This window comes from Maniola jurtina, chromosome 3, assembly GCF_905333055.1.
Source record: "Maniola jurtina chromosome 3, ilManJurt1.1, whole genome shotgun sequence".
NCBI classification, from domain to species: domain Eukaryota; kingdom Metazoa; phylum Arthropoda; class Insecta; order Lepidoptera; family Nymphalidae; genus Maniola; species Maniola jurtina.
Window position 1 is genome coordinate 8,233,019 of NC_060031.1, and position 24,567 is coordinate 8,257,585.

A 24,567-nucleotide genomic window follows, 5' to 3' on the forward strand; every position below is an offset into this window, starting at 1 on the left:
TGGCTTTTACAATAACTAATTCATGTGTCTACAACATAACCATGTGCGACCAAATTCACTGAAATGTTGTAAATATATTTTAGAAACTAATACCTATGTAACCCCTTACACGAACTTTCAGCTTTTTATCAAACGGCTCACGATTTCCTATAGGTTCTCGGGCAATATCGTAGTTACCTACCCGTAAAAGCTTATATTTTGTCGTATTATTAGATTATTACTTATGTTTCGTGTAAGATTACAAATAATGTAAACTTACACAACTTTGTTATATTACTTACACGACAAAAGATCATGTAGACTATATTTTGGATGCTTATTCTATTATAAAAAGGCAGTTTGGATATTTTAAAGTTCTGTATAGGGTTGTAATTTGTGCAAAAACATTTAATATATTTATATTATTAAAGATTTATTTCTTACATACAATAATGTTTACTTAAACTAAACACTAAGTTAAAACTAAAGTTACTATGTCATAATATCTGCTAACACGATATCTTTTTCACAAACTATGTATAAATTGTATATCCTTCTGCGAACATATTCATTTGCCAAAGGAGTCAGCTTCAAAATAGATTACAAATGAAAAGCATTAATCACTAAAATACAATAAATACTTAACATGAAAGTTTAGCTGACTGAACTCAAAACTTCTTCGATCATTTTATACAAATTCTTTGAAAATTTCATCATAATCTTTACAATTTACAAGTGTTTACGAGATGTAACAATACAGCCGTATTCGAATGTCTTTTATCCAACCACAATCAACAGACGCGCTATCACTGTTCACAGACGCACTGGCACTGTTATCATTGAGTGGACTCAAATAACTTTTCCCGAAAGTATTTAATTTTTTGCGCAAAAAATGCCTCTAAGCCATCAGCACATCTAAAAAATTCTGAGTCTTTTGGATTAAAGTAACGACAATTGTCAAATATTTTAGTCATATCACCAATAAATTCACTTAATGTACTATAAGTCTGTTCATTCACCTTTCTTTCCACAGTCTGCAAGTCTGAAAAAACAAAACATAAGTTAGATACATGTGAAAAGTCGTTATCGTTGCCATGCGAATTGAACATCTTTCTCGACAAGTTTATAAGGCGGCGCGAGAGCCGCGAATGAAAATGTATTCGATACTGGTAGATATTAAACCATGGTTTGCCCTCTCTGGGGGACCTCAAGTCGTGTGCGTACCTCTAGCGGGGCCCTCGACCTAAACCAATATTTTTTACTGACGGGTTTACAAGAGCACTTAATAATAAATCATGGATGAAATCGATTTGTCCACGAAAAGAGGAGGGCCCCGCTGGAAGTTAATAGTATTAAAAGGCTAAATTTTAAACTAAAACAGACAGATGAAACTTTTTTTCACTGAAAGTTTTTTTTTTAAATAAAAATAGCGAGCAGACGAGCAGGCAGGTCTCATGATGTTAAGTGATCGCCGCCGCCAATGAACATTTGCAGCACCAGAGGAACCGTTGCCAACCTTTCAAGAATTTGTTATTCTGCCACTTGAATAACTCCATGTTGTAATCTTGTGGGAACACTGCCGATGGGAGTTGATTTCACAGTTTGCATTTGTTGTCAAAGAAAAAATAATAAAGCATACATACCCATGGGTTCTTTAATCACTTTGTAGTAGGTGGGAGCCTCTCTGGGGTCGACTGGCTCCATAAAGGGCCAAGCGTTTTTATGCAGCTGTATCTGTTTCACGAGCCTTTTGAGATTTTCGAAGTCTTTGGCGGTGAGCTCTTTCATATTCGCATAGTTCACAGAATTATTTTTCTGACAGTTCGGACAGATATATTCATCGATGTTGTCGGCCTCGGACTGCAGGATACCGACGCATCTGCCATGGAACCAATCTTGACATCGGTCGCAGCAGATGTAGAACCTAAACCAACAGTAATTCAGAGTTAACTACTGACGCGGCTCTTATAATGCACTGCGCACATCACGGAAACCATTCATCGATCATATCGTTTTTTATCTTACAAACGCTTATCAGGTATCCACCCGGCTTCGCTCAGGTGAAATCTAATTAATGAGTTTGGTTAAAAATATAGCAACAAGTCATCAAATCACGCAGTCAAGGATTATTTTTGAAGTGTTTGGGTAGGAATGCTCTGACACTGAGGTCACTGAGGTGAAGGCACCTGGCTTTATCGTACGAAAATGTATATTGCGCGCAAATGCACCAATATCGTTGTATGATAGATTGAGATGGCTAATATTTTTTTTTTGCAAGATAGGCTTGCAATTTTGTCAATCCTGAAGTAAGTAGCGAGCAAGGGAGCGTTCTAGTTTGGCGTGTCACGTACTGCGAGTTGTCGTAGGGCTGGCGGCACAGACAGTACAGCTCCTGCGTCTCGGCGGCGCGGCGGCACTCGGCGCACACGTACTCCTCCATGCTCTTGCTCATCTCCTCCGTCACGCCCACGCAGTCGCCGTGGAACCAGTTGCTGCAGTGCTCGCAGCCCACGTAGAACCTGCACACACGAGTCAGTGACTGCCCTGAACCAGCTCAAGTCACGCTGCGCCGTGTACAGAGCACACCCATGTGCGTCTATAGAACTTAAACAGTCTACATGAATCTATCTTTATTTTTTGAAGTAAAACTTCTTTAAGCACTTGAGAGACCCACGAGGGTAAGGACCGTAAGAATGTTAAAAGCGCCGGTTTTACATTGTAGCAAACATACTTTTGATAAGTAAAATATGAAATGATTCTTAGTTAAAATACATAATACGTATATTATGAATGAAGACTGTAACGTACTTGGTGTTATCGTAGGGAGTGCGACATATACAGAGCAACTTCTCCTTCTTCGCACTCTTCTTGTTGTTATTGGATTTGTTTTCGCGAGCAGACATGGAGGCGCTGCGGCGCTTGCCGCCCGCACCGCCGCCTGCGCCCGCGCCGCCGCCGCGCACCTCCTCCTGCTTGCTGCGCTCGGCGCGCGTGCGCAGCGCCAGCTCCGCGGACAGCTCCTTCTAACATGATGAAGTTGCAATGTAACTCGCACTCATCAATAGCAGCAAATGTAAAATATTTTTTCTAATAAGTACCTACTTGACAAAATGAGACGCTGAAGTAGATTTGCTAAGATAGTTTCTAAATTAGAAGTCGCCGATGCAAAAAAAAAGTTTCCGACGAATTGAGAACCTCCTCCTTTTTTGAAGCCGGTTAACAAGCTGTGTTACCGCGTTTTACAAATTTAGCCCTGATGCTTAAATTAAGAAACCAACGTACAGATAGATAGTTCTGAGACGCTTCCGTCACTTTTAAAAATGTATAAATATTGTACAGCCATCTCATTAGATAGTTTAATGAGTTTAGTATGATAAGTACCTGTATTTCGACACCGAGTTCCTTTTCGAGCAGGCCACGTTTCTTTATAATATCCTTCTTGAGCATCTCTTTATGTTTGAAGAGCAGCAACAGGCGGGAGTGCGCGGAGGGGGCGCGCGGCGCGGCGGGCGCGGGCGGCGCAGGCGCGGCGCGCGGTGGCGGGCGCGCGGGCGGCGCGGGCGGCGGCGCGGGCGCGGGCGGCGGCGCGGGCGCGGGCGGCGGCGAGGGCCCGCGCGCGCCGCGGGCGCGCTTGCGCGGGCTGGTCTCGACCCACTCGGCGTCGTCGTCGTGGCGCGAGGGCCCGCGGCGGCGCGGCGGCGGCGGCGAGGGCGAGCGCACCGCCACCGGCTGTATCTCCCTCTCCACTGGCACTTCGGGCTTCATTTGTTTTTCCTGGTACCTTTGCAATTGCAGCAATTTCTCCTCGATCTCGGGATTCAAGTTTTCCTGTTTCAGAGCGCTCTTGATAGCTGAAAGGCAAATTATAATTTCGAATCTTGTACTTTCGAACGTCTCGATTCGTCGACGATTTTTACGATAGGAATGCTGTATTTCAATCTGAATCATCTTTAATCAAAAAATATTTATAAGTACGTATTCATAATATATTTTACTTTTGGAACATATTTTACATTTGGAATTACTAATAGTAGAGTAATAATTCAGACGTTCGATCAGTTATACCTGATCAGTCGTACGTTGGTAAAATCATACGGAGCGTTATCCACCAGTCACCCGATTTTGAATTATGATTTTTCACAGAGAATATTATTTAAACTAGGTATAGTTTTAACTTTTAGTTAAGATACTTACCCGATTTCCCAATCGAATACTTACTTTGTTGTATGTAGTCAGGAGTGAGGACAAATTTTTTATTAAGATTTCCTTCGTGAACAGCATTTACTATATCAGTTTTTGTATTATTTTCAGGAATATCCTCAGGCTTAGAAGGAATGGCCTCTTTTTGGCTCACAGCTTCCGCTACATGATCTTCGCCATTCAATAAAGGCGGTCTTTGTATTTTTTTATCATCAGCTTTACCATCCTAAAAGGAAAAGTAATAACTAAATAATCAACAGTCACTAAATAATTTTTCAACAAAAAAAAAGAAGAAAAGATCCTAAAAGTAGAAAAAACTATAAAGAAACTACTGGTTTGTGGGAATATATAAGTACAATAAGAACTTAACAATAGCAACATTACATTATCTTACATAATATGTAACAGATTTAACATATTTTAATACAGATATTACTTAAATTATTTATCGATTGCCCATACACACCCCCACAAAGCAATGGCAAATATAATTAATATGTAACTAAAGATTAAAAAAAGTTACAGAAACAATAAAAGGTCTTGATTAAATGAAAGTCAAAAGCTATTTGAAAATTTTATTGAATAACAATTTTGCACTATCCATTTTTTATTTAAATGGTATTGATTATTTCATCTACACATAATACACTTATACAGGAGGTGTATGAGCAATTCCTTTATAGAAGACTTTACGTCTACTGATACATTTTGAAAAGTTTACAATGTCTTATTACAAATTACAGATTCATTTAATTTATTGTTCCAAACCCAAAATACATGTATAGCGATATATTTGTTTCTAGAAAAGTGTTTTCTGTAGGTTAAGATGCCGTTTAACTTGCTATAAAGTTTATTTATTTTATTATAACTGACGGCCGAATACTGAAACATATAATATTATGTACTTAATTTACGTTTAATACAAGTCTCGATAACTGTTTTGACATATTTTACATAAATAAAATACCAAACACAGACACCACATTTAAGTCGCTTTTAAGCATAGCGGGATATTTCTGTAATCGGCAGATGGCTGACAACTATGACTGACTTGTCCGAAACATAAATGTGTTTCGTTCTTTCTTTGCGTAAAGTCAATGTTAGGACTCTATAAAATGCTAGCTGGTATGTTATATTTAGGCTACATGCCAAAAAATAGCCTGAATATTTTTTTGCAATCTTTTACTTAGGTCGTTACAATGTTTATCGGTATGGCATCGGACCGGTATTGGCATACTCGGTACCGAAAGTCTCGGAACAAAAAGGTTCACCGGCTCCCGCGCGGTTCATAAGAGTTCAAAGAAGAGAGTAGTGAAGCATACTGAAACAGCGCATTTATCGCACTGCTGCACCTATCAAGCCCGGGACCAAGATTAACCCGTGATTAGTCGGTGCAGCATTTATTAAATTATTTATATTACTTCGACACTACTTGTATTTTGTTTGAGGATGTCATCCATAGGGACCATAGGTCACAATAAATGAATTTAATTTTTTAATTTTATATTTGATTCAGACTAAAAGAAGCTTCTTAAATTTAGTTAATAATATACATACATACAACTACTATAAAGTAACTATATATAAAGAGATTAAATAAATTATTATCACTATTAATTTGAAAAGTGTATATTATGTACATTCAAGTCTTTGGTTAAGAATTGCAAAGTTATAAATAAGTTTAGAAATTTCCATTCCTATAAATTAACTTCTTACATACTATTTAAAATATTTTGAGATAACTTGTATGGATTTAAGAATAATCCCCTTACATTCACTTTAACATAATCAGCAACAATATTGCACTCAGTAAACAGTAACAAAATAATAATTCAAAATTAATATGCTCTAAAATGCTGCTGTATTTGATGAAAAGAATGGAAATTTCAATCCATTGACTAAATTATTTTATATGCTTATACATTTTTTATAACAATATATTTTATCATGCAGTCTTATTGACACTATCTTAACTATTTATCAATTGTATGAATACTTGATGGGACATTTTAATAGGCAATTTATATGATCACAAAAATTAAAACAATGGCGCCTATTCGCTTCTAACAAATCTCTTAACTGTAGTAACTTGAGAGTGGGGAAAGTATTGATATCCTTGTCAAAATGATCCCCGTAGAATACAATTGCACTATTTTAATTAGAGCTTAACTTCAGAGATAATAATAATATAATACAAACGAATCAGCACCATTGATGATTTGCTTGTACACTTTTTTAAGTAAATTGAGAAGTCTAAAATCAATTCCTTTTTCCTCCAGAACATTGTAAAAAGGATAGCACTATTTAGACCACTATGTAGAAATTATCTACAGCCGCATTTGCTCCATTGTATATCTTAAATGAATTTAGAACTGTCTATTCTAAGGTAGTAATTTTAGATGGCTTTGAAATATACATGGGAACTATATGGGAATATACCACATACAAATCTATGACACATGTGAATCAGGCGAAATTTTGGGAGACAAAAGCTGAGATCTATAGAGTATACTTTGACTTCAAGACACAGTAAAAACGAGACAGATTTATGCATCTGACATATAAGTATGTCTGGGTTTAACTCTACGTCTGAGTAAAGTCAAAGTACGCTCTACAAATCTCAGCATTAGTGACGTTGCACCGATTGTTAATTGGTTCAAGGGTAGCCCCTATTGTTAATTGGTTTCTAGGGTAGTCCCCAAATAATAAAACTAAAACGTTAACAAAATATTGTTCGATTGCACGTATCGTAAGCCTAGCTAGTTACTTTACATTTTACTCAAATATTTTTTACAAATGTTATAATGCGCGCAAAACAAGTAGTCCAATGACCTTGCACAGGTCATAGACTAAAGATTAAATACAAAAGCCCGGCTGAGATCTGTTTTTGTACAATGTGCAGTCATATATGCCTCATGTTCAGATTGGATTACTTGTTTTGCTCGCATTATATATAGTACTCGCTGCACAACTAACAGCAAATGCAATAAAAAATGCACATAATGGTAGTTTATAAAACAGGTGCATAAAAATAGTTATTAAAACACCAGTGTGAGTTAAAAAACCGAGACGAGTATGCTAAGGAACTATTGAGCTAATTCTCTTCCCGCCATTTTACTATCGAACCGCGAGACATCGCAAAGGTCTGCACCTTCATATAGTTGAAATTCCACGGACTCTAGCGATTCGCTTCCTCGTTTCTAATACCACTACTAGAATATGGAATGTCCTTCCGGCTACCTTTTTGCCCGCTAGCTATAATATCAGTACTTTCGAAGAGTGAATAGGCATCTTCTAGGCAGGTACGCTCGACCTTAGGCTGCATCTTCATTGACTTGTATGATTGCAGTCAAGGCCCAGCCTATCTAAGTTTTAAGATAATGTCCTAACAACCCAGCAAGCTGGTTAGGCTCCAAGGTAGAAAAAAATTATGAGCCTCGTAGGGTGATACTTGTGAGAGATATGAGGACTTAAAGAATTTGTTAAAATATCCAATATTATGAGGACTTAAAGAATTTGTTAAAATATCCAATATATCAACCCGGGAAACTGCTGATCGCGAAAATGAACCCGTAGAAATTTCTAAGAACTCGAAGCACCGTTTGAAGTTTGTCAAGTAGCAAAGAAAACAAAAGAATCTATTTGGCACTAGATACCTCATTTATCATGACGTTATATAATTTATTGAACACGCAGTATATCAAAAAACGCAGGCGAGGTTAGACGCAGGGAGATGTGTTTAAATAACTAGTTATATGCTAATACATACTTTATCTAAACTCATATCTTAAAATCCAAACCATAAAATCTTAGTGACAGATTGTTGCAAGTTTCTCTTCAATCAGAAAATATAACACTTTCTATTCTAGAATATATGGTGAAGTCCAATTATTTATTAACAGTATAGTATAGAAACTATAGAATATATACATTTTCCCCCAGAATAAAACTTTTGTCAAACAAAATAATACAATTAATGCAAATAATGCAAATAATAAATTAATATCAAAATTATGGCCCATGGCCACAATTAAAATAATAATAAATACGTCGTCGTACGACGTCCCAAAATCCTACAAAAATAATGCACATGCTCAGCGCGCAGATTTCGAATACTCGCGCCCCCACATCATTACCCATATTATAAATACAAAAGTGTGCCTGTTTGTGGACTGTTCTTTCCCTATATCCATGCAAACCAGTGACAGCCTAGTTTTATCACGGAAAATCACAGTTTCCATTGATTTCTCAAGACTAAATTCATGCGAACGAAGTCGTGAATAAAATGTGTCTCAACTCTCAAGGTCCTATTTTTGAATTCATAATCAGGATTTTAAGATATGAGCGCAGAAAAAGTTTATTAAAACGAGGGGTACGCGGGCGCAGCTAAAAGTTCGGTTCAGTGTTCACCTCATTGACTCACCTCTAATATCTCACTAGATTACACTGGCTACACAGATTACAAAATGTTTTACATCATCAAACATCAGGCGGGTAGCCGAAGAGGCGGCCTAATAGAAATATATTACCTGTTGCTGGAGCACAGGCGGCGCTAGGGGCGCTAGCGGCGCGAGGGGCGCGAGGGGCGCGGGCGGCGCGCTGACCGCGGCGGGCGGCGGCGCGCTCGGCGACGGCTGCACGGCCAAATACATCTTCCGAGGACCCAGCATGCCTTGCTTGCCCGTCGATTCTTGTGCTGAAATATATGTTGTGTTGAAGTTTACATTATAATAACTTATTTCATGATTTTTTCGACAAAATCCAATTTGACCATAACCTCACTTGTGTGAAAGTGGAGCTGTATTTTCGTTTCCTTTCATTAGCTATTAGGTACTATTTTTTTTTGTTATTATTGTTTTAAGGAAAAGTCAATCAGTTAACTAATTAATTATTGCCCTGAGGCTTGAGAAAATGTACAATGTACAGATATCGAAGTATCGACGCCTCGACAGTTATAGCGAATATAAAATGAAGATACCTTTTAAAAGTTGTTGTTTTACTTGGTGCTGGACGAGCGCAAGCTGTTGTGGGGTGAGAGAATATCCATGGAGGCCTTGCAGCACGATACTCGGGCCACTGCTGGTTTGCATCACCTGAAATCGAGAGATCACTTATTTCGATTACAAAATAATATACCAAAATAAATATGAATCTAGTAACAATAATTACACTGATATGGGAAAGCATTTCAAGAAATTGTATTCACCTGCGCGGTTACTGTCTTGATGACGGTTCCCGGCGGTTGGCCCGCTAAAAGCCGCTTCTCCATAATTTGATCTTCGGTAAGTTGCTGCTGGGCGGGCGCGGGCGGCGGAGCGGGGCGCAAGGCGGGCGCGGGCGCGGGCACCGGAGCGGACGCGGGCGCGGGCGCAGGCGCGAGTGCGGGCACGGGCGCCGGCATCGGGCTCTGGCCAATGTGCGCCACGATCTGCGCCTGGTTGTTGCCCGTCGGCCGGATCAGCACCTGTTGCCCGTTGACGGTCGCGAGCTGGATCTTGCCGGCCGCGATCTGCTGCACGAGCGCCGGGTTGTTGACCACTATCTGCTGCGTGGCGGCGCGCAGGCGCGGCGGGGGCGCGCGCGGCGCGGGCGTGCGTTGCAGCAGCTGGCCCTGCACCAGCACGGTCTGCACGGGCGGCGCGCGCGCACCCGCCTGCACCACCACCTGCTGCGGCGGCTGCACCACCACCTGCGACGACTGCACGACCATTTGCTGAGCCGGCTGCACCACGATGTGCCGCCCGCTCGACACTATTGTTTGCGGAACCGTCGGAGTAGAGTTGCGGATCGTCTGACCCGACGCGGCGATGTCTGTATTATTCTTGTTGGGCGTATTATTTTTCTCAATAGTATTGGGCGGCGGAGGGTCGGGTTCGGCCTTGGCGGGGGCGGGCGACGCCGCCACCAGCTGCCCCGCGATGCCCTGCTGGCCCGGCATGACGACGTGCAGCTTCCCGTCGGGCATCTGTATCAGCTGTTGCCCAGCTAACAATCCTCTCACTGTAATTTCGCCGTTAGGCGCTCTGATAATTTGAACCTTCTGAGGCCCCTCTTTCTGAGGAGTTGCACCCGTTTTAGCGGCATCAGTCGACAAAACAGATTTACTAGAACCCCCGATTGGTTGACTTATCACTCTAGTGGTGCCATCTGCACCTTTAGTCATAATGATTCTTCTAGTTCCGATAACAGTTTTCTGCCCAGTGGGAGTAGATGCATTAGAGGTTAACAATGATGTTAGAGTACTTTTACCGGAAACTTGACCTGGCGTTTTAGACTTTTCTGTAACAAAAAAAAAAAACGTTTTAAAAACTCAGTGGTGTAGCGGTGCATCAGAAATCTAGCGTTTGGTTTGGTTAGTTTGGGAAGTGGAATGCTGCAAATGGTAAATAAGTACTATACAAGTCTCGGCCGAAATAGTAATTGCTATTTCGGCCGACCTCGTTTAGTTTAAAAGGACTTGAGAAGTTCTCGGCTTTGCCTCAGCCTTCCAATATTAGATACTTGGCCAGTAATTGCTTTATTTCAGGCCTGGAGTGTAACATACTATTACTGTCCCCACACCAGCAATTTCCAAGAGGACTGTAATAGAAATTGCTCGACAGTTTCATACCAATGGTGAGGTTCTTTAATTGAGTGTAGACTCTTCTCTTGAAATTGCTACTTTACTGAAGAAAGGATTTTATTACAGATTACTGTTATAAATTAGGTTTTTTAAGTACATGATTTCATTTTTATTATTTTAATTTTTTAATTAAGATATTTAATTTTTATCTTTTTTATACATTTTTTTATTTTATTGTTAATATATATATATTTACTTTCTTTTTACAATTTTTTTTTACTATATTGTATACAATATTCGTTTTAATGTGAATTTAAAGTTAAAACTGTCCCTTCAGTGAAAATCTTAGATTGTTTCCTCACAAATGGGAGAAAAGTACTATACAAGTTACCAACCAGCCTTGTTTAGTTTCAAAGGTTTAGTTTGTTTTCTCACAACTATATTGAAAAACGTCGTATGACACACGTAACAATGGTAAACCCTCGCCTGCGGTTTGGGCTTACATAGTCAGCTAGTTTGTAATAATCTACTACCGCCCTCGTATCACAATGTACTGTATTATTATATATGCCAACAGAAGCTGGTGGTGCGCCGCTCATCAGGCGAGAGTGTAATAAGACAAACCTTGCGACAGCTCGAGGGCTCTCTTCTGCTGGTGCGCCGCCCGCTGCTCACGCAGCTGCTGCTCCATCTTGTCCTTGAGCTCAGCGGCGAGCGGCGGCGCGGTGGCGGTGCTGCGCGGCGGCAGCTTGCCGGTGGACGTGCGCGTCACGGGCGTCGCCCGCTCCGCACGCTCGCCGTACTGCCGCACCTCCCACAGCTCCAACTTATCTTCGTCTACCCACTCCTCAGATACCTATCCATGGGTAAAATTATAATTTATAATGAAACTGTATATTATTCCTAAAATACATACATACATAAGGGCACTTTTATCTAACAAACAAGATAGCCGAAAAAGTTAAAATTGTGTTTAAATTCGATTTAATATTTAATTCTACACACAATATACCTGAGGTTCAGTGTTCTGTGGGGACTCAGCCCGTTTTCTCTTTCTTAATCCGCTTCGGATGGAGGTGACCTCGCGCACGGTCTTCGGCAACTCTAGTGGTATGACTACTTTCCTACGAAGATATTGCGTTCGTTCTGAAAACTGGCCCACGTGACGATGCTTTAATAATTCCAGTGAAACGATCTCCGTGTCTGTCGTCAGTTGATGTTTTCCGTCGGCCGTGGCGGCCTTAGCGGACATGTCGTCCCATCGCAGGCAGGCCCACATGATACGTAGCTGCAGAGCTGCACTAGCTAGCCACTGTAAGTTGACGGTACGATACAGCCAACATGTTTTAAAAAGAGGCCTAGCGCAAGGGTATGGCCATACGAGTTGATTGGGTTTAGCACTTTGGCTAAAACCGACTATAGGGCTGTGCCCTGCTTGTCTGCACAGTTTTTTCAATTCATGGTGAGGCAAAACCATTATTGTTTTCGCCTTGCTTTTAGTATGAAATGAGGAACAAAGAGGATATTTTACTGGGGTTCTTTTCTTCTTTTTTTCCACAGCCACTGTTTGAACTCGTTTCAGGTAAACCTTTCCACTTGGATTGTCTGCTGAGTAAATTCTAACGATTGCACTATCAGATTTTTCTTCCTTTATTTTGTCTTCTTTCTTTATATTTCTGGTTAATCCAAATCGCCTGTTAATAATAGCGCGATACTTCGGTTTATCAGATTCTTTTTCCGGTTTCAATGAACATTCATAAGAAGAATCTTTTCCTCTGCTGTTTATTGGAGTTCCACTAGAATTCGATGCACTTTTCGAAGATCTCCCGCGAGTTATCTTCAGTTTGGGTATGGGTGGTCGTCCTTCAGTGGCATTGCCTGTATCTTTTTCATCATGTTCATGGTCAGTAAGTTCTTTGAGTGGACCAATTTCGACTTCATTTTCTTCATTACCATTGCTCGTAATATCGATGTCCATTTCATTACCAACTGCAGGCACAGCGCATTCGTCGAGTGTGCTTTCAGTTTTGATGAGACCATCAATTTCATCCTTTTCCATTTTAAAGTTACATAAATCGCTATCTCCACTAGATTTTCTTTTAACGAAGCAGTCAGAGTTTTTGTTGTCACATTCTTGTGCACATGCTACTGCAGACAGTAAATCTGATACTATGTTTTCGCTGGAGGTGGTAGATTTATCTAGTAAATATTTTTCTAATATTGATATTTTGTTTTTTTCCTTTGTATTACTTAATAAAAATGAGTTATAATTGTTTGAACCATCTTTTATTAATGACAGTAACTGATTCAAAAGTTGCCCCTTTTCGATGCACATAGGTGAGTAGCACTCAACTTTAAAATCTGCGAGTGCATCAGACGACTCTGATCTGTTGCAACCGGCTGAGTAACATCTGTAATGCTTAGTTAAATTACTGAGATTCTGATACTTTTCTCTAACAGTGTCCACAAGTTTGGGAGCACAAGTTAAGCTTTTATTTTCGGTGGCTGCAACAGTGACGGAAGTTACTTCTGTGTCTGTATCCTCATTTTCTACATCTATATTTCTGTCTTCCTCACTTTTCACGTCTATTTCTTCTTTTTTTATATTATTCAACATATTGCCAAGCTTTTTCTCCTCCATGAATTTCAAATATGTCCGACGAGCTAGAAAATCATCCAATTTAGATTTTTTCCCTATCTTAGGATAGTGTCTTCTTGTTGAGGAACTCAATGCTTTTTCAACATCAATTTCTTCAAAATCTTCAGTTTCCTTTTCCAATTCCATATTCCTCATAGATGCTGGTACTGAAATGAAGTTTAAACAAATGTCATGTTTATTTATCAGCTTTTTGAATATAAGTTATAACTACACTGCACTCCTACTCTGTTTATTAAAATGGCATTATATAATAATCTTACTATCATCATCAAACACAAAAATACTTACACTTTGACATGACCTCCTTATCTGCATAATCAGTTGAAGTTAAATATTCATAAGTTTTAGGTTCCACAGCTAGTACTTTCATTATGTTCCCTTCTCTGACCCTGACTGTAATTTTTGCTGGACCATGACAAAGACCCAATTTTAAATTGGAATTGTGTTTCTTAAACTTCCTTGTTGCTGAATTCCATAACCAACCCCACTGGCCATGAATTCGATATTCTTCACCTTTTTGTTTCCAAACCTATAACAAGAAGCCACTTTTATAAAGACATTTTGTTCTTTAAGACATTTTATTTGAGTTGTGTGTAACAGTATAATGTATTTATAATATTTACTTGATGTCGAAGTCCTAAGGAATACTTGACAAAATTATAAGACATTCTATATCGCTCTTCCTCTTCGTCTCTCTCCTTTTTCTCTCTTTTATCCAATTTTTTCCGTTCTTCTCTTTCTGCAGCAGTGGTACGAATGAGGCGCACATGGCCCAGTTGCTCATGCCAAGCCGGCACCCATACAACATTTTTCACACATGCCTAGACAAAGAGTAGTTATGAGTAAACATTCAAAGAAAAAAATATTCACCAAATGGAAGAGTGCTTACTTGTAGCACACAAAGAGCGCGGGCAAAGTCCCGTGGCGCTTGGCAGAGTTGAACAGCTTGTACCCATGGTTTTCGTAGCAATGTCCAATTGGGATGCATAAACTGCTGAACTATATTGGATTCTAGTTGCAGCAATGTTTGTCTTAAGGTAGCCACAAGTAAAGGCTTTGTTGCTGTAAAATAAATACCACATGTGCATTTGTTATTTATTGTTCATATCCAAAAATAAACACTGACAGTTAAAAATGAATGAATGTATAAAAAATTACCGTTTAACAGGCCAACCCATTTAAAATCTTGCCCAGATGACAATGAAAATTTATGTGAAATATACCGCTTCTTGTCTCTTTCTTCATTTCTTTGGGGCTTATTCAATGCCAAAGGATTACTTGTATATTGATTGACATAAGTTTTAAATGTGTTTTCATTTCCTAATTTAAACAGATATGTTCCGTTAGATAGTTGATTTGATTTCAACCGCGTCAGCCGATCTGTAACTAATATTTAAAAAAATTAGTGTCCAAACAAAAATGCCACTCAAAGAATATAAATTTGAACATCTTTACTTAATTATTCATTTATATTGGCATGTCATTGGCAGAGCAGTCACAAGAGCACTTAACTCTAGCCTGAACGCAGAGCTCAAAAAATTACTAGACCAATGCCCAAATGCCTTATTTTATTTTATAAAAGTAGCTTTAATAAAAGCTATTATTTTGTACATAAATACATCAGTGATTTTTATGATTGTGTTATTAAATATACCTAATTAGATTATTAACAACTAAGAACACAGATTTACTGAGATACTGATAAATATAGAAATAAAACTCCTCACCATCTTCACTCTTCTTCTGTATCAAAGATTTTGTCTTAGAAGTGCAACTGTTTTTCACTTTTTTTGTTTCATTATCATCAGGTTTGTCATCATTGTCTTCTTTCACTGCTTCATCACTTGTTACAGTGACTTCATTTACAACATCTCCATCGGAGACTAATGAAAGTTCGGGATCATGTTTTTCACTTATTTTCATTTCATTATTTTGGCCATGATGTGTGTGCTGATCTTTTGCTTTTTTTTGCTTTACAATATTTGCATTCTCCACTTCTAAATATGATTTACGATTTCCTTTAACCTGGTCAGTCAACCTCTCTGTTATGTCCATTTGCCTAGCTATTTCTTGTTTCATTTCCAAAAGTTCCCTCACTAAAGGTGCTTCCATCTCACCCGCATCTAGTACTTCAAGAAGTTTTTGAAACTGCTGGCTAGTAGTGTAGTACCATACCTCTCCATTTTCAGCCTCTCTAAAAACAAAATAGTAATCAAACATTGTTTTAGTTTGTTAATAAATACTCCAAATGAAAGTGAAATCAACATTTCATTCAAACACTTACATAAATATACGTCTAGCAATAAACCAATACTTTCTGCCATGCCTGTCAAATCCAAGATGTTCATGACGACATAGTAAACCTTGCCTCTCTGCATCAGGTAGACAATCAGTTACACCAACTGTTTTGTGTTGCTTACATAAAGCACACTGCCAATCTTCTGATGGAACATCCACTAATGGTGGATCAACACATTCAAGATGGAAAACTGCAGGACATGTTTCACAGCACAGCAGATCTCCCAAGCGATGACATACTCTACAGTGATCATCATAATGTATAGGAACTGTAATGAAAAACATAAATGTTAAGGAAAGAAACGTCTGCTGTATGGATTGTCTCTTATCTCTGGGCAAAGTTAACAAGATTTAATCATATTGTTGTTACTAGATAATGCTGAGACTATGTCAGCGTGAGTTCAATTTTTCGACAATCCTGAGGGAACTCTTGTTTTCTGGGATAAAGGTATTCTAATGTCTATCTGTCTTCAAGATACAAGCTGTCTTTGTACCAAATAGATGAATCCTGACTTCATATTACATATATGAAGTCATGATTTATCTATTTTTTATGATTTATGATTTAGATTTTTAGGAATATGGACTAAAACCACATCTTTCACTAAGTGAGATTGCAGTAGGTAGTTTTTATATTTATTAGTACTTACCTTCACTTATAAGATCATCTCTTACTGGATTTGTAATTAAAAATTGATTACACAAGAATTGGAGAACTGCCACTCGATCCTCAACATTAGTAAACGGGTATTCACAGGAATTCAAGATTCTTGATATATTCGGATCAAATGATTTATCACTTTCTACATACACTCGCAAAACTTCAGGCCATGTCATAGTATCTAATAAAAAAAGAGTAATATTGACACTGTCTTTGTGATCTAAAGGGCCAAAATGAGTTTGCTGAGCATCTTCTTCTCTAAGTAGAGCTTTAAGCAACATAATGTGTACTTCTATGAGCAAGTTGCTCTGATCCTCACAGCTGACGGCTGCACAGAGGTCTTCCAATCTAAATGGTGATAATCTCACCAAATGCCTGAAATGGCGTAACACTTCATATATGCCTACTATTTGTAAAACTAAATTATGGGGAATAATTAAATCATCCGATGATGGAGGCAGCTCCAATGGGGGAATCTGGCGTTCTTCTTGGAGCCAAAGAGGGTCAGGACTTAGAGGTCTTAAGAGGTTACTGCTTGTTTTACGAGGAGTCCCTCCTGTGGAGCTATAACTGCTGATAGAAAAGTCACTATCACTTGCAGCACCATCTACAACAGAACCTTCTGTGCTTTCGCTGCCGCGATCTTCTTCGCCTTCCGATCTGTCGCTGTATTCATCACCGAAATCAGAACCATAGTGATATTCCGATTCATGATAATCGGCTGCTTGAGGATTATATCCTCTTCTGGAGTATGCGTTCGACAAGCCACCTCTTTTACTTTTATGGGATTTTCCACCTCTTTGTTTTCTCGTACTACGTTTACTTGTATCACTGCCTTGTGGCGACGATGCCCGAGATGCAGATGGTGTACTCGCAAGAGAACCAGACACATTTTGTGATTGTAAATATTTTGGTTTTTTCAATAAATGATATTGAAATTTCCTATTCTTTTCAAAACTACCCGATTTCGGGGGCCTCCCGCGTTTTTTTGCCCCCCTTCCCGTCATCATTATAAACAACTGTCACTTTTGCACAATTTTGCACGTGTATTGCAAGCACATTATTTGTTTACAAAAACAAAACGATGTTACTAATTGTATTTAGGTTTACCCCAAATCTAAAGCATTCATGATACAAGCCTCCTATCGAAGATGCTTCACGACCGATAAGCGGTACAGCGCACATTCACTGTAATTTTCACTGTTTTATGATAAAAAATAAGTTCGTTCATAATTCCAGTTAGCTGGCAGTTGAGGAATATTATCTAAGAAACAAGGCACCAAATCCTAATGACGCGAAACGTGAATAGATACATGCAATTCTGGAAACGCTTAATGCTTGCGTCCTATTGGTCGATTATCCGTCCGCCATGTCGTTTTTCGGACTTGGGGGTTATTGAATTTTCTCCCAATCGAACTTAAAATTGAAAAACCAAACATCACACAGACAATTTTTTTCGGAGATAAAAAAAAATGTTTCTTTCGATCTTAATTACAGCATACTTATTCGAATTAGTTAAAATACAACAAAAGTTGCAAACGACACTATCACAAAAGCAATCAGCAAGTATTGACAGATGGCGGCCATTTTTTCTTTTACGAAGCTAAACTAAGTCAAATGCCTATTTAAAATATAGTAATTCATATTTTTTTAATATAACTACCATTAAAACATATTCATTTATTTACATAAAATATTTTCTTAAGGTTTATTTGAAATAAAATTTAGGTTCTCCATTTCATTATAATAAAAGTTGTTTGCTCTGCCTACGGAACGGAACTACTATACCAGTAAATTATTATTCTATGATGATATTTTAGTGTACATTGCTTCCTCATATTGTATGAAATTTTTTTTCTTTCGCCAATCGCCATAATCATATAATGAAGTGATCCTTACATGAGATCATAATACAGTCGATTGCAAAAAATTAGTGAATTTCATTGATTTTTATGGACAACTCACGCTTGACTAGAAAATTGACCATACTAAAAACAAAAAAAAAAACGACCAAGTGCGAGTTGGACTCGCGCATCAAGGGTTCCGTACTCAAGATTTTTTTTCGACATTTTGTACGATAAATCAAAAACTAACTATTAAGTATAAAAATAAATAAAAATCTGTTAGAATGTACAGGTAAAACTTCATAAGATTCTTCATATGATACCCCACTTGGTATAGTTATCTTACTTTAAAAATTTAAACACATTTTAATTTTTTTTAGGGTTCCGTACCTCAAAAGGAAAAACGGAACCCTTATAGGATCACTTTGTTGTCTGTCTGTCTGCCTGTCTGTCTGTCCGTCCGTCGTGTCAACGTCTTATAATTCGATAGAGCCGGCTGCACGCACGAAAAAACATGACTCATGCGGCGTTACCTCGCTCTGAGGCGTTCCATGTAAGGCTTGAAGTGCAAGCGAGAGTGCGGAACGAGCGACAAAGAAGCACAATCGGCCTTTGTTGTCACGTTCAACTATCGTCAGTAAACCGACTTTACAGACAACCAATTTTTTTTCGTTTTCGTTTTTCCTTTTGAGGTACGGAACCCTAAAAAGACCTTAAGGTTTCCAAAACAGTTTCCCTTTATCTCCAACAGTTTTAGATTTCCCTACACTGTCCCAGTTGAAAAACAGCTGTAACCTCCGAGCAATAAAATATTCCATTCACAAAGTTACCCAAAATTGTGGGGTTACATAGAAAAAAGCTACGATTTACCTAGATTTAACCAATCTCCGCTATTAAACCAATGTTACCCATTTCTATAGTAATGCAGTTTTTGAGGCATTTTTGAATGTTTGGTAAGCAGTTGGCGTCACTGGATTACCATCTGTCACCAATAAATCTATGCCACAGAGAATCTATGAATGACCTATCTGACGTGTTTGTTTTTTAGGATTTTACTTGAGATTATGGGCATGGGAATAACATGCTGCCAAAGACCTTACACTACTAACTAGACTGTGCACCATGGCGAAAAAGCCGGTCCGCATGAGAGGGCTCCCGTTGGTAGTGTGTCCCTTTCTAATTAGGTGACCATGATAAAACAGAACACAGGACATATTGTTTTGTATACTCCGACTTTTAACTAGATGCAGTAAAATGACATTTCGTCTTTTACTAAACTCCAATAAATCTCCTATTTTGCACCTAAATAACTGAAAATATTATGTACGCATGTACTCGCTACACTGAGTCTATCTGTTTCTCACACAATATTAGGTTAGGTGAAATAGCAAGCAGGTTACACCGTTACCCACGTGCGCCGGCAACTTCGGTCGAGCTTATTGCGTACTCATAAGGGTCAGAAGTACTTTTTTCTTCTCTGTACAATAGGCATCATCTGACATACCGTTAATTTGACAACAACCTTACTAACTTTTCACTCCGTATTGAGTCCGTACAAAAAAGCTACATAATATTATTATTAAATGATTGATATGTCAAATGAACGTCATGCATATTCTAGACGAAAAAAAAGACTAAAATTGCAATAATTATTTAATGATTTGTTTTTACACATTGCATTTTCCTAATATAACCAGGAATAAAGTCGTCACATTTAAAATGCGCACTGCAAACAACAGACGATTTTGAGATTTTTCCAGGCACTGCATTTCCCCACATCAATTTCTGATTTTCATTCTTCGGAAACCTACAATACAAGAAATATGATGACTAACATAGATTAAGTTTCTGTTACTAACAAAACTTCGAGTCAACTTAAGTTAACATAACATAGTGTAACCTTGTTATGTAGGTACCTACCCAAAGGTGTATGCAGAGGTGAATATCACCCACATTACACCAGCTATGTTTAGGACCCGTAAGTAATAGTGGGCAAGTCAAGAGCTTCGCCGTTCGTTGGACAGTATTTCCAACTTCGAACTAAGATTTTTCTATATTAAAAACTAGCTGCCCGACCCAGCTTCGCCCGGGAATTTCGAATAATATTTTTTATAAAACCATCTCCTGATACTAACAAACACAATAAAAAATGAAATATCCAATTTGGTGCCGTCGATCGGAAGCTATGCGCGTACAAACATTTTAGAGATTCATTTTTATTATAATAGTAGATTATTAGTATAAATCTCCAATTTAAGTCAGTCGGGACGTATCTGCCTACTTCTACGAAACTAGAAAAATCTTTGATCCACATAATTCATGGTTAACCTAAAGAATATGATTGTTGTTTTTACTTACCTGTGGAAAGAAAAGCTGCTACCAGTATGGCTAGTATAAGATTTCACAGTTTTTAAAATACTAAACTCGAAAACGAGTTTTTTCATACATCTACAGCCAGCGACACAGGCGGAAACATTACGAACTAAAGTTGATCGAGCAAATGCGAGTATATCTTTTACTTTACCATACCAAATACCACATTAATACGTCACCATCGAGAATGGCAGCCGTTTTCGTCGACACGAATACCAATACCACATCAATACCAGCAAATCCGAAGCACGAGTTCATCGTTTGACACCAATTTGACACGCTAAAACTAGTAAATGACGTCATTTTCGCGTAAGTTTACGAGTCGGTGGTCGAATTGTAACTCACCAAAAAATACTCAGTGAGAGAAGCTTGAGAGCAGTGATAAATAAACAAAATGATGAAATTTTATAAGTCCCTGGGCCTTAATTTGCCCACGGGAGGCGAGGAGAATGATCAAGCAGACTGTGAAAGCTAACCGTCGTGGTTGTGTAACTAAATTTGACTCAGCGGCGTTATTTGTGATGTACCTACATAGTGCATCCGTCAAAGAAAGGTTCTAACATAGCCCAAACCACCAGCAAGTTGAAGTGGCAATGAACAATCCATGCCTGTCGTATTGGGCGGAGATTGGGTACAAGCACAGCGTACCTCAGGAACCTACCTAAGTGTAGTGTGGTATACCGTGTCATTGACTGGCGATATTACAGAGTAACGTTAAGTGACTGGATGAGGGCACAGGAAGCCTCAAGGCTGGGTGTGGTGAACCTCTTTGAAAAACCCTACATTTAGAAGTACCTACCTAGACGACAGACGTCCGTAGACTGAAATGATAATAAGTGCATCTCGAACGATCCATTTTGTGCAGCGATAGCCATCGGCTTGCAGAATGCATTTAATAATGCTAAATGATAAATGCTAATGGTAGAATAATTGTAATGTTAGAAGATTGACCACAAAGAGTACCTTCCATATCACCCTCACCATTGAGGCTAAGTTAAGAAAGTCTATGCATAATAGGTAGGTACGCTACCTACCTATATCTACATAATATTATTCTAAGCCTTATAGTAGGTACATAATACGTGTGACTCCAAGTATAAGCAGGTAGGTACTTAGGTGTTACTCTGTTTTTTCAATTCCTGAGTGATAAATTCATTAGTACTTGTCTCTTTATCAGAATATTTAGTTCTATTCTATTTAAATTTCTTCATTGCAGCTGTTTTTACCATCATTTACTTACCTGGAACATTTTGCCATGATTGGATTCACTTATAGAAAGTAGGTACTACCTATCATAATATCTGATAAATAAAATTAATCTATTAAAATTCCACCAGAATAGTTACCTAGGTAGGTACTTGTGCAAAGCCATAGTGAGTTGGCTTGTTGCACAGCTGGGTAGTTGTTTAAAAGTATTCACCTAGGTAGGTACCTAAACACTCAGTACATGTTCTTCAAACTTATTACCTCACAGAGGTGAAGTAGGTAGGTATACTTATACAATTGCAAACAGTACCTATAACACCTACCATTCCTTGCATCCATTGATGATGGAACCACGCCAGCTTGCATCCACTCAGACAAGCAAGTACCTACCTACCTAACATGGCATAAGCGTAGCATAAGTTAGTGAAATGTTGTGTTAAATGAACCTCCCTATGTAATTTTATGTAGCTTATATTAAATATTTTCTGAATCAATTTTTTTTTCAGGTTGCAGATCACCAGTATTATTACCAGATTATGATGCCTGCCTCCCTGATCCCAAGTACCTACCTAACTCAATTCAAGACTAACCCGAGGTCATCAATCTTGTAGAATACCTATACATATATTAAGAACTGTTTATGATGTAGGTGCTTAAATACATCTTATGTAACTTAATTATACAGGTGTATGGTACCTACTTATTTATGCACCTATTGGTAACTAATACCTAGGTATCTAAAAGTACCTAGGTATTAATATTATTTCAGGTGTAAGGCATAGATCTTTAAGTAATAGTCATTAAATCTTTATTGTTTTAATTTGTTTTATTTCATTTTAAAAATAAAAGTTCTTAGGGTTTAGATAAGTAACCATTTGCATAGTTAAAAGGTATCCTGGAATTTGCCTGCCTGGATAGCCTGAAATCTATGTTCAAAACTAAATTAAAGCGACAGGTTTCAATGCTATTCCTTTTGTAATGCTCCCTGCACTACGGAAAAGGACAGCACTAGATTTAGAACTTGTCATTCTAGTTTAAAGATTGCGTCTCACCCCAAGTCCCAACTGCTTGTGAAAGTCTCATCTAAATTGGTTCTGTCAATTCAAAGATTAGCACACCAAATTGATTACTTATAGCTTAACGATTACTACAGTAACATACAGACTTAAATTTTGTTTATTTGTATGGCTCAATATTTTGAAACATGCCGCCTCGATAGGACGTAAGTGGGGGTGGGATGGGCAAGAGGGAGGGGAGGGTAAGTCAATCCCTCTCCTTCCCAGATGGATTATTTTATTGAATTTTTTAATTTTGATACAATTGATATTGGTAAAACTTTTACCCTCGATAGGGTGAGGAGAAAAGGGGAAGGAGGTAAGTCATTCAAGAAGTGGTTATAAAAAAATAACAATGAAGACTGGCATGCCTGCCACAGCTCTCTAACCTAACCAATAACTCATTCAGTATATCAAATCTTTGAAATGAGCAACCGTCGAGTTTCTTGCTGGTTCTAGCTATAAAAACAATTTATTTAATTTTAAATTTTTATATTATTACAAAATTATACAGGAGTGTTACTGCACTGACAGCTTATGGGAGCTTATTCTGTAGAGTGTAGTCTTAATGCAGGAACACCACAATGCAGTCTTCTAGCAAAGTGGATTAGGCACTAATCCACAGGCTTTCAAGCTCAGGTTTCACTGAAAAAGGAATTATTGATCTTTACTTTTCTAAATTGCTAATTAGACAATTAGGTAAAATTCTTCTTATTTTACTATTTATCTACTAAGATAGATAGTAGTCTTAGTGTTATTTATAATATTTAATAACTACATGATGCCCTTTTAAGTTTTAAAAATCTAGTGCTAACTCTTTGATTTCCAGGATACCTAGTCTATGTAGTCCAGTATGACACCAAATACTCCATACCAAATAAATGATAATAATGACAACTTAATTTACACGGATTTATCCCATAGGAACTGTTTTATTTTCTGTAATAAAACATCAGCAATGTCCATCTCCGCGAAGAAGATCCGCCATACAAGAACTTTGTACCTTTCGTCAAAATTGGTTGAACAGGTGGGCTGTAAAAAGCTAGCAGACAGACAAACAGATACACTTTATTCTGACATACAGCTTAAACTCAATGTCCTGATTCTGCATATTTGTAAGTTACTAAGCATAAACATTTAAAAATTTATAACAGCCCTGACAAGTGAAGGTTACAAGTAACTAGAAAAGAGCTAATAAGTTTCAATTGGCTGAATATAACTAGTTATTTAAGTAGGTACAAAATAATAATGAAGTTATGATTTCACTATAGGTGGCTAGATACTCTTGAAACCTGACCACTTGCTTGCCTAATTCAAATCAAGGTATGTAGATAGTTATATCTCTAGTCTTTTCTAGTTACTGTAACCTTTACTTGTCGGGGGTGTTATAAATTTTTAATTTACACTTGTGATTTCACTATAGGTTGGGTCACTACTCACTTCCCTTATCCAAAACAAGAGATTGGTATGTAGATAGTTATATGTACCTATTAAGTACATACTAATCTAGTTACTAAGTGCTATTATTCTAAAAAAACCTATGTAGACGTGATATCAAGAGAGTAAACGTACATATAAAGCTGACATACGATATTATTCCTCATTGCATTTTATTTAAATAGTGCCTACACACCTAAATACAATATATATTATAATCACTAGTTCTTGAATAACTATTTAAATGAATTTCTGTATATTAAAATCCTTTCATTCGGTTTGCTTTTATTTAT

General features: G+C 37.9%; 1 protein-coding gene across 2 annotated transcripts; it reads right to left on the bottom strand.

The window, feature by feature from the left end:
* Window positions 1-391: 391 nt before the first annotated feature.
* On the bottom strand, window positions 392-17,944 carry LOC123880843 (nucleosome-remodeling factor subunit NURF301). 2 transcript variants are annotated; one of them, XM_045929186.1, is made up of 18 exons: window positions 16,349-17,944; window positions 15,685-15,967; window positions 15,128-15,594; window positions 14,559-14,780; window positions 14,290-14,462; window positions 14,024-14,221; window positions 13,689-13,929; window positions 11,754-13,546; window positions 11,366-11,597; window positions 9,386-10,458; window positions 9,158-9,272; window positions 8,709-8,875; window positions 4,198-4,405; window positions 3,361-3,830; window positions 2,788-3,002; window positions 2,331-2,498; window positions 1,623-1,903; window positions 392-1,021 (listed from the first exon to the last, which is right to left on the bottom strand). In XM_045929186.1, the coding sequence occupies exons 1-18, from the start codon at window positions 17,367-17,369 to the stop codon at window positions 816-818; spliced, it is 7,533 nt and encodes a 2,510-aa protein (XP_045785142.1). In that variant the 5' UTR covers window positions 17,370-17,944; the 3' UTR covers window positions 392-815. The 2 variants fall into 2 exon arrangements, with proteins under 2 accessions (XP_045785142.1, XP_045785141.1); XM_045929185.1 differs by having other exon boundaries at window positions 14,559-14,786.
* Window positions 17,945-24,567: the final 6,623 nt, after the last annotated feature.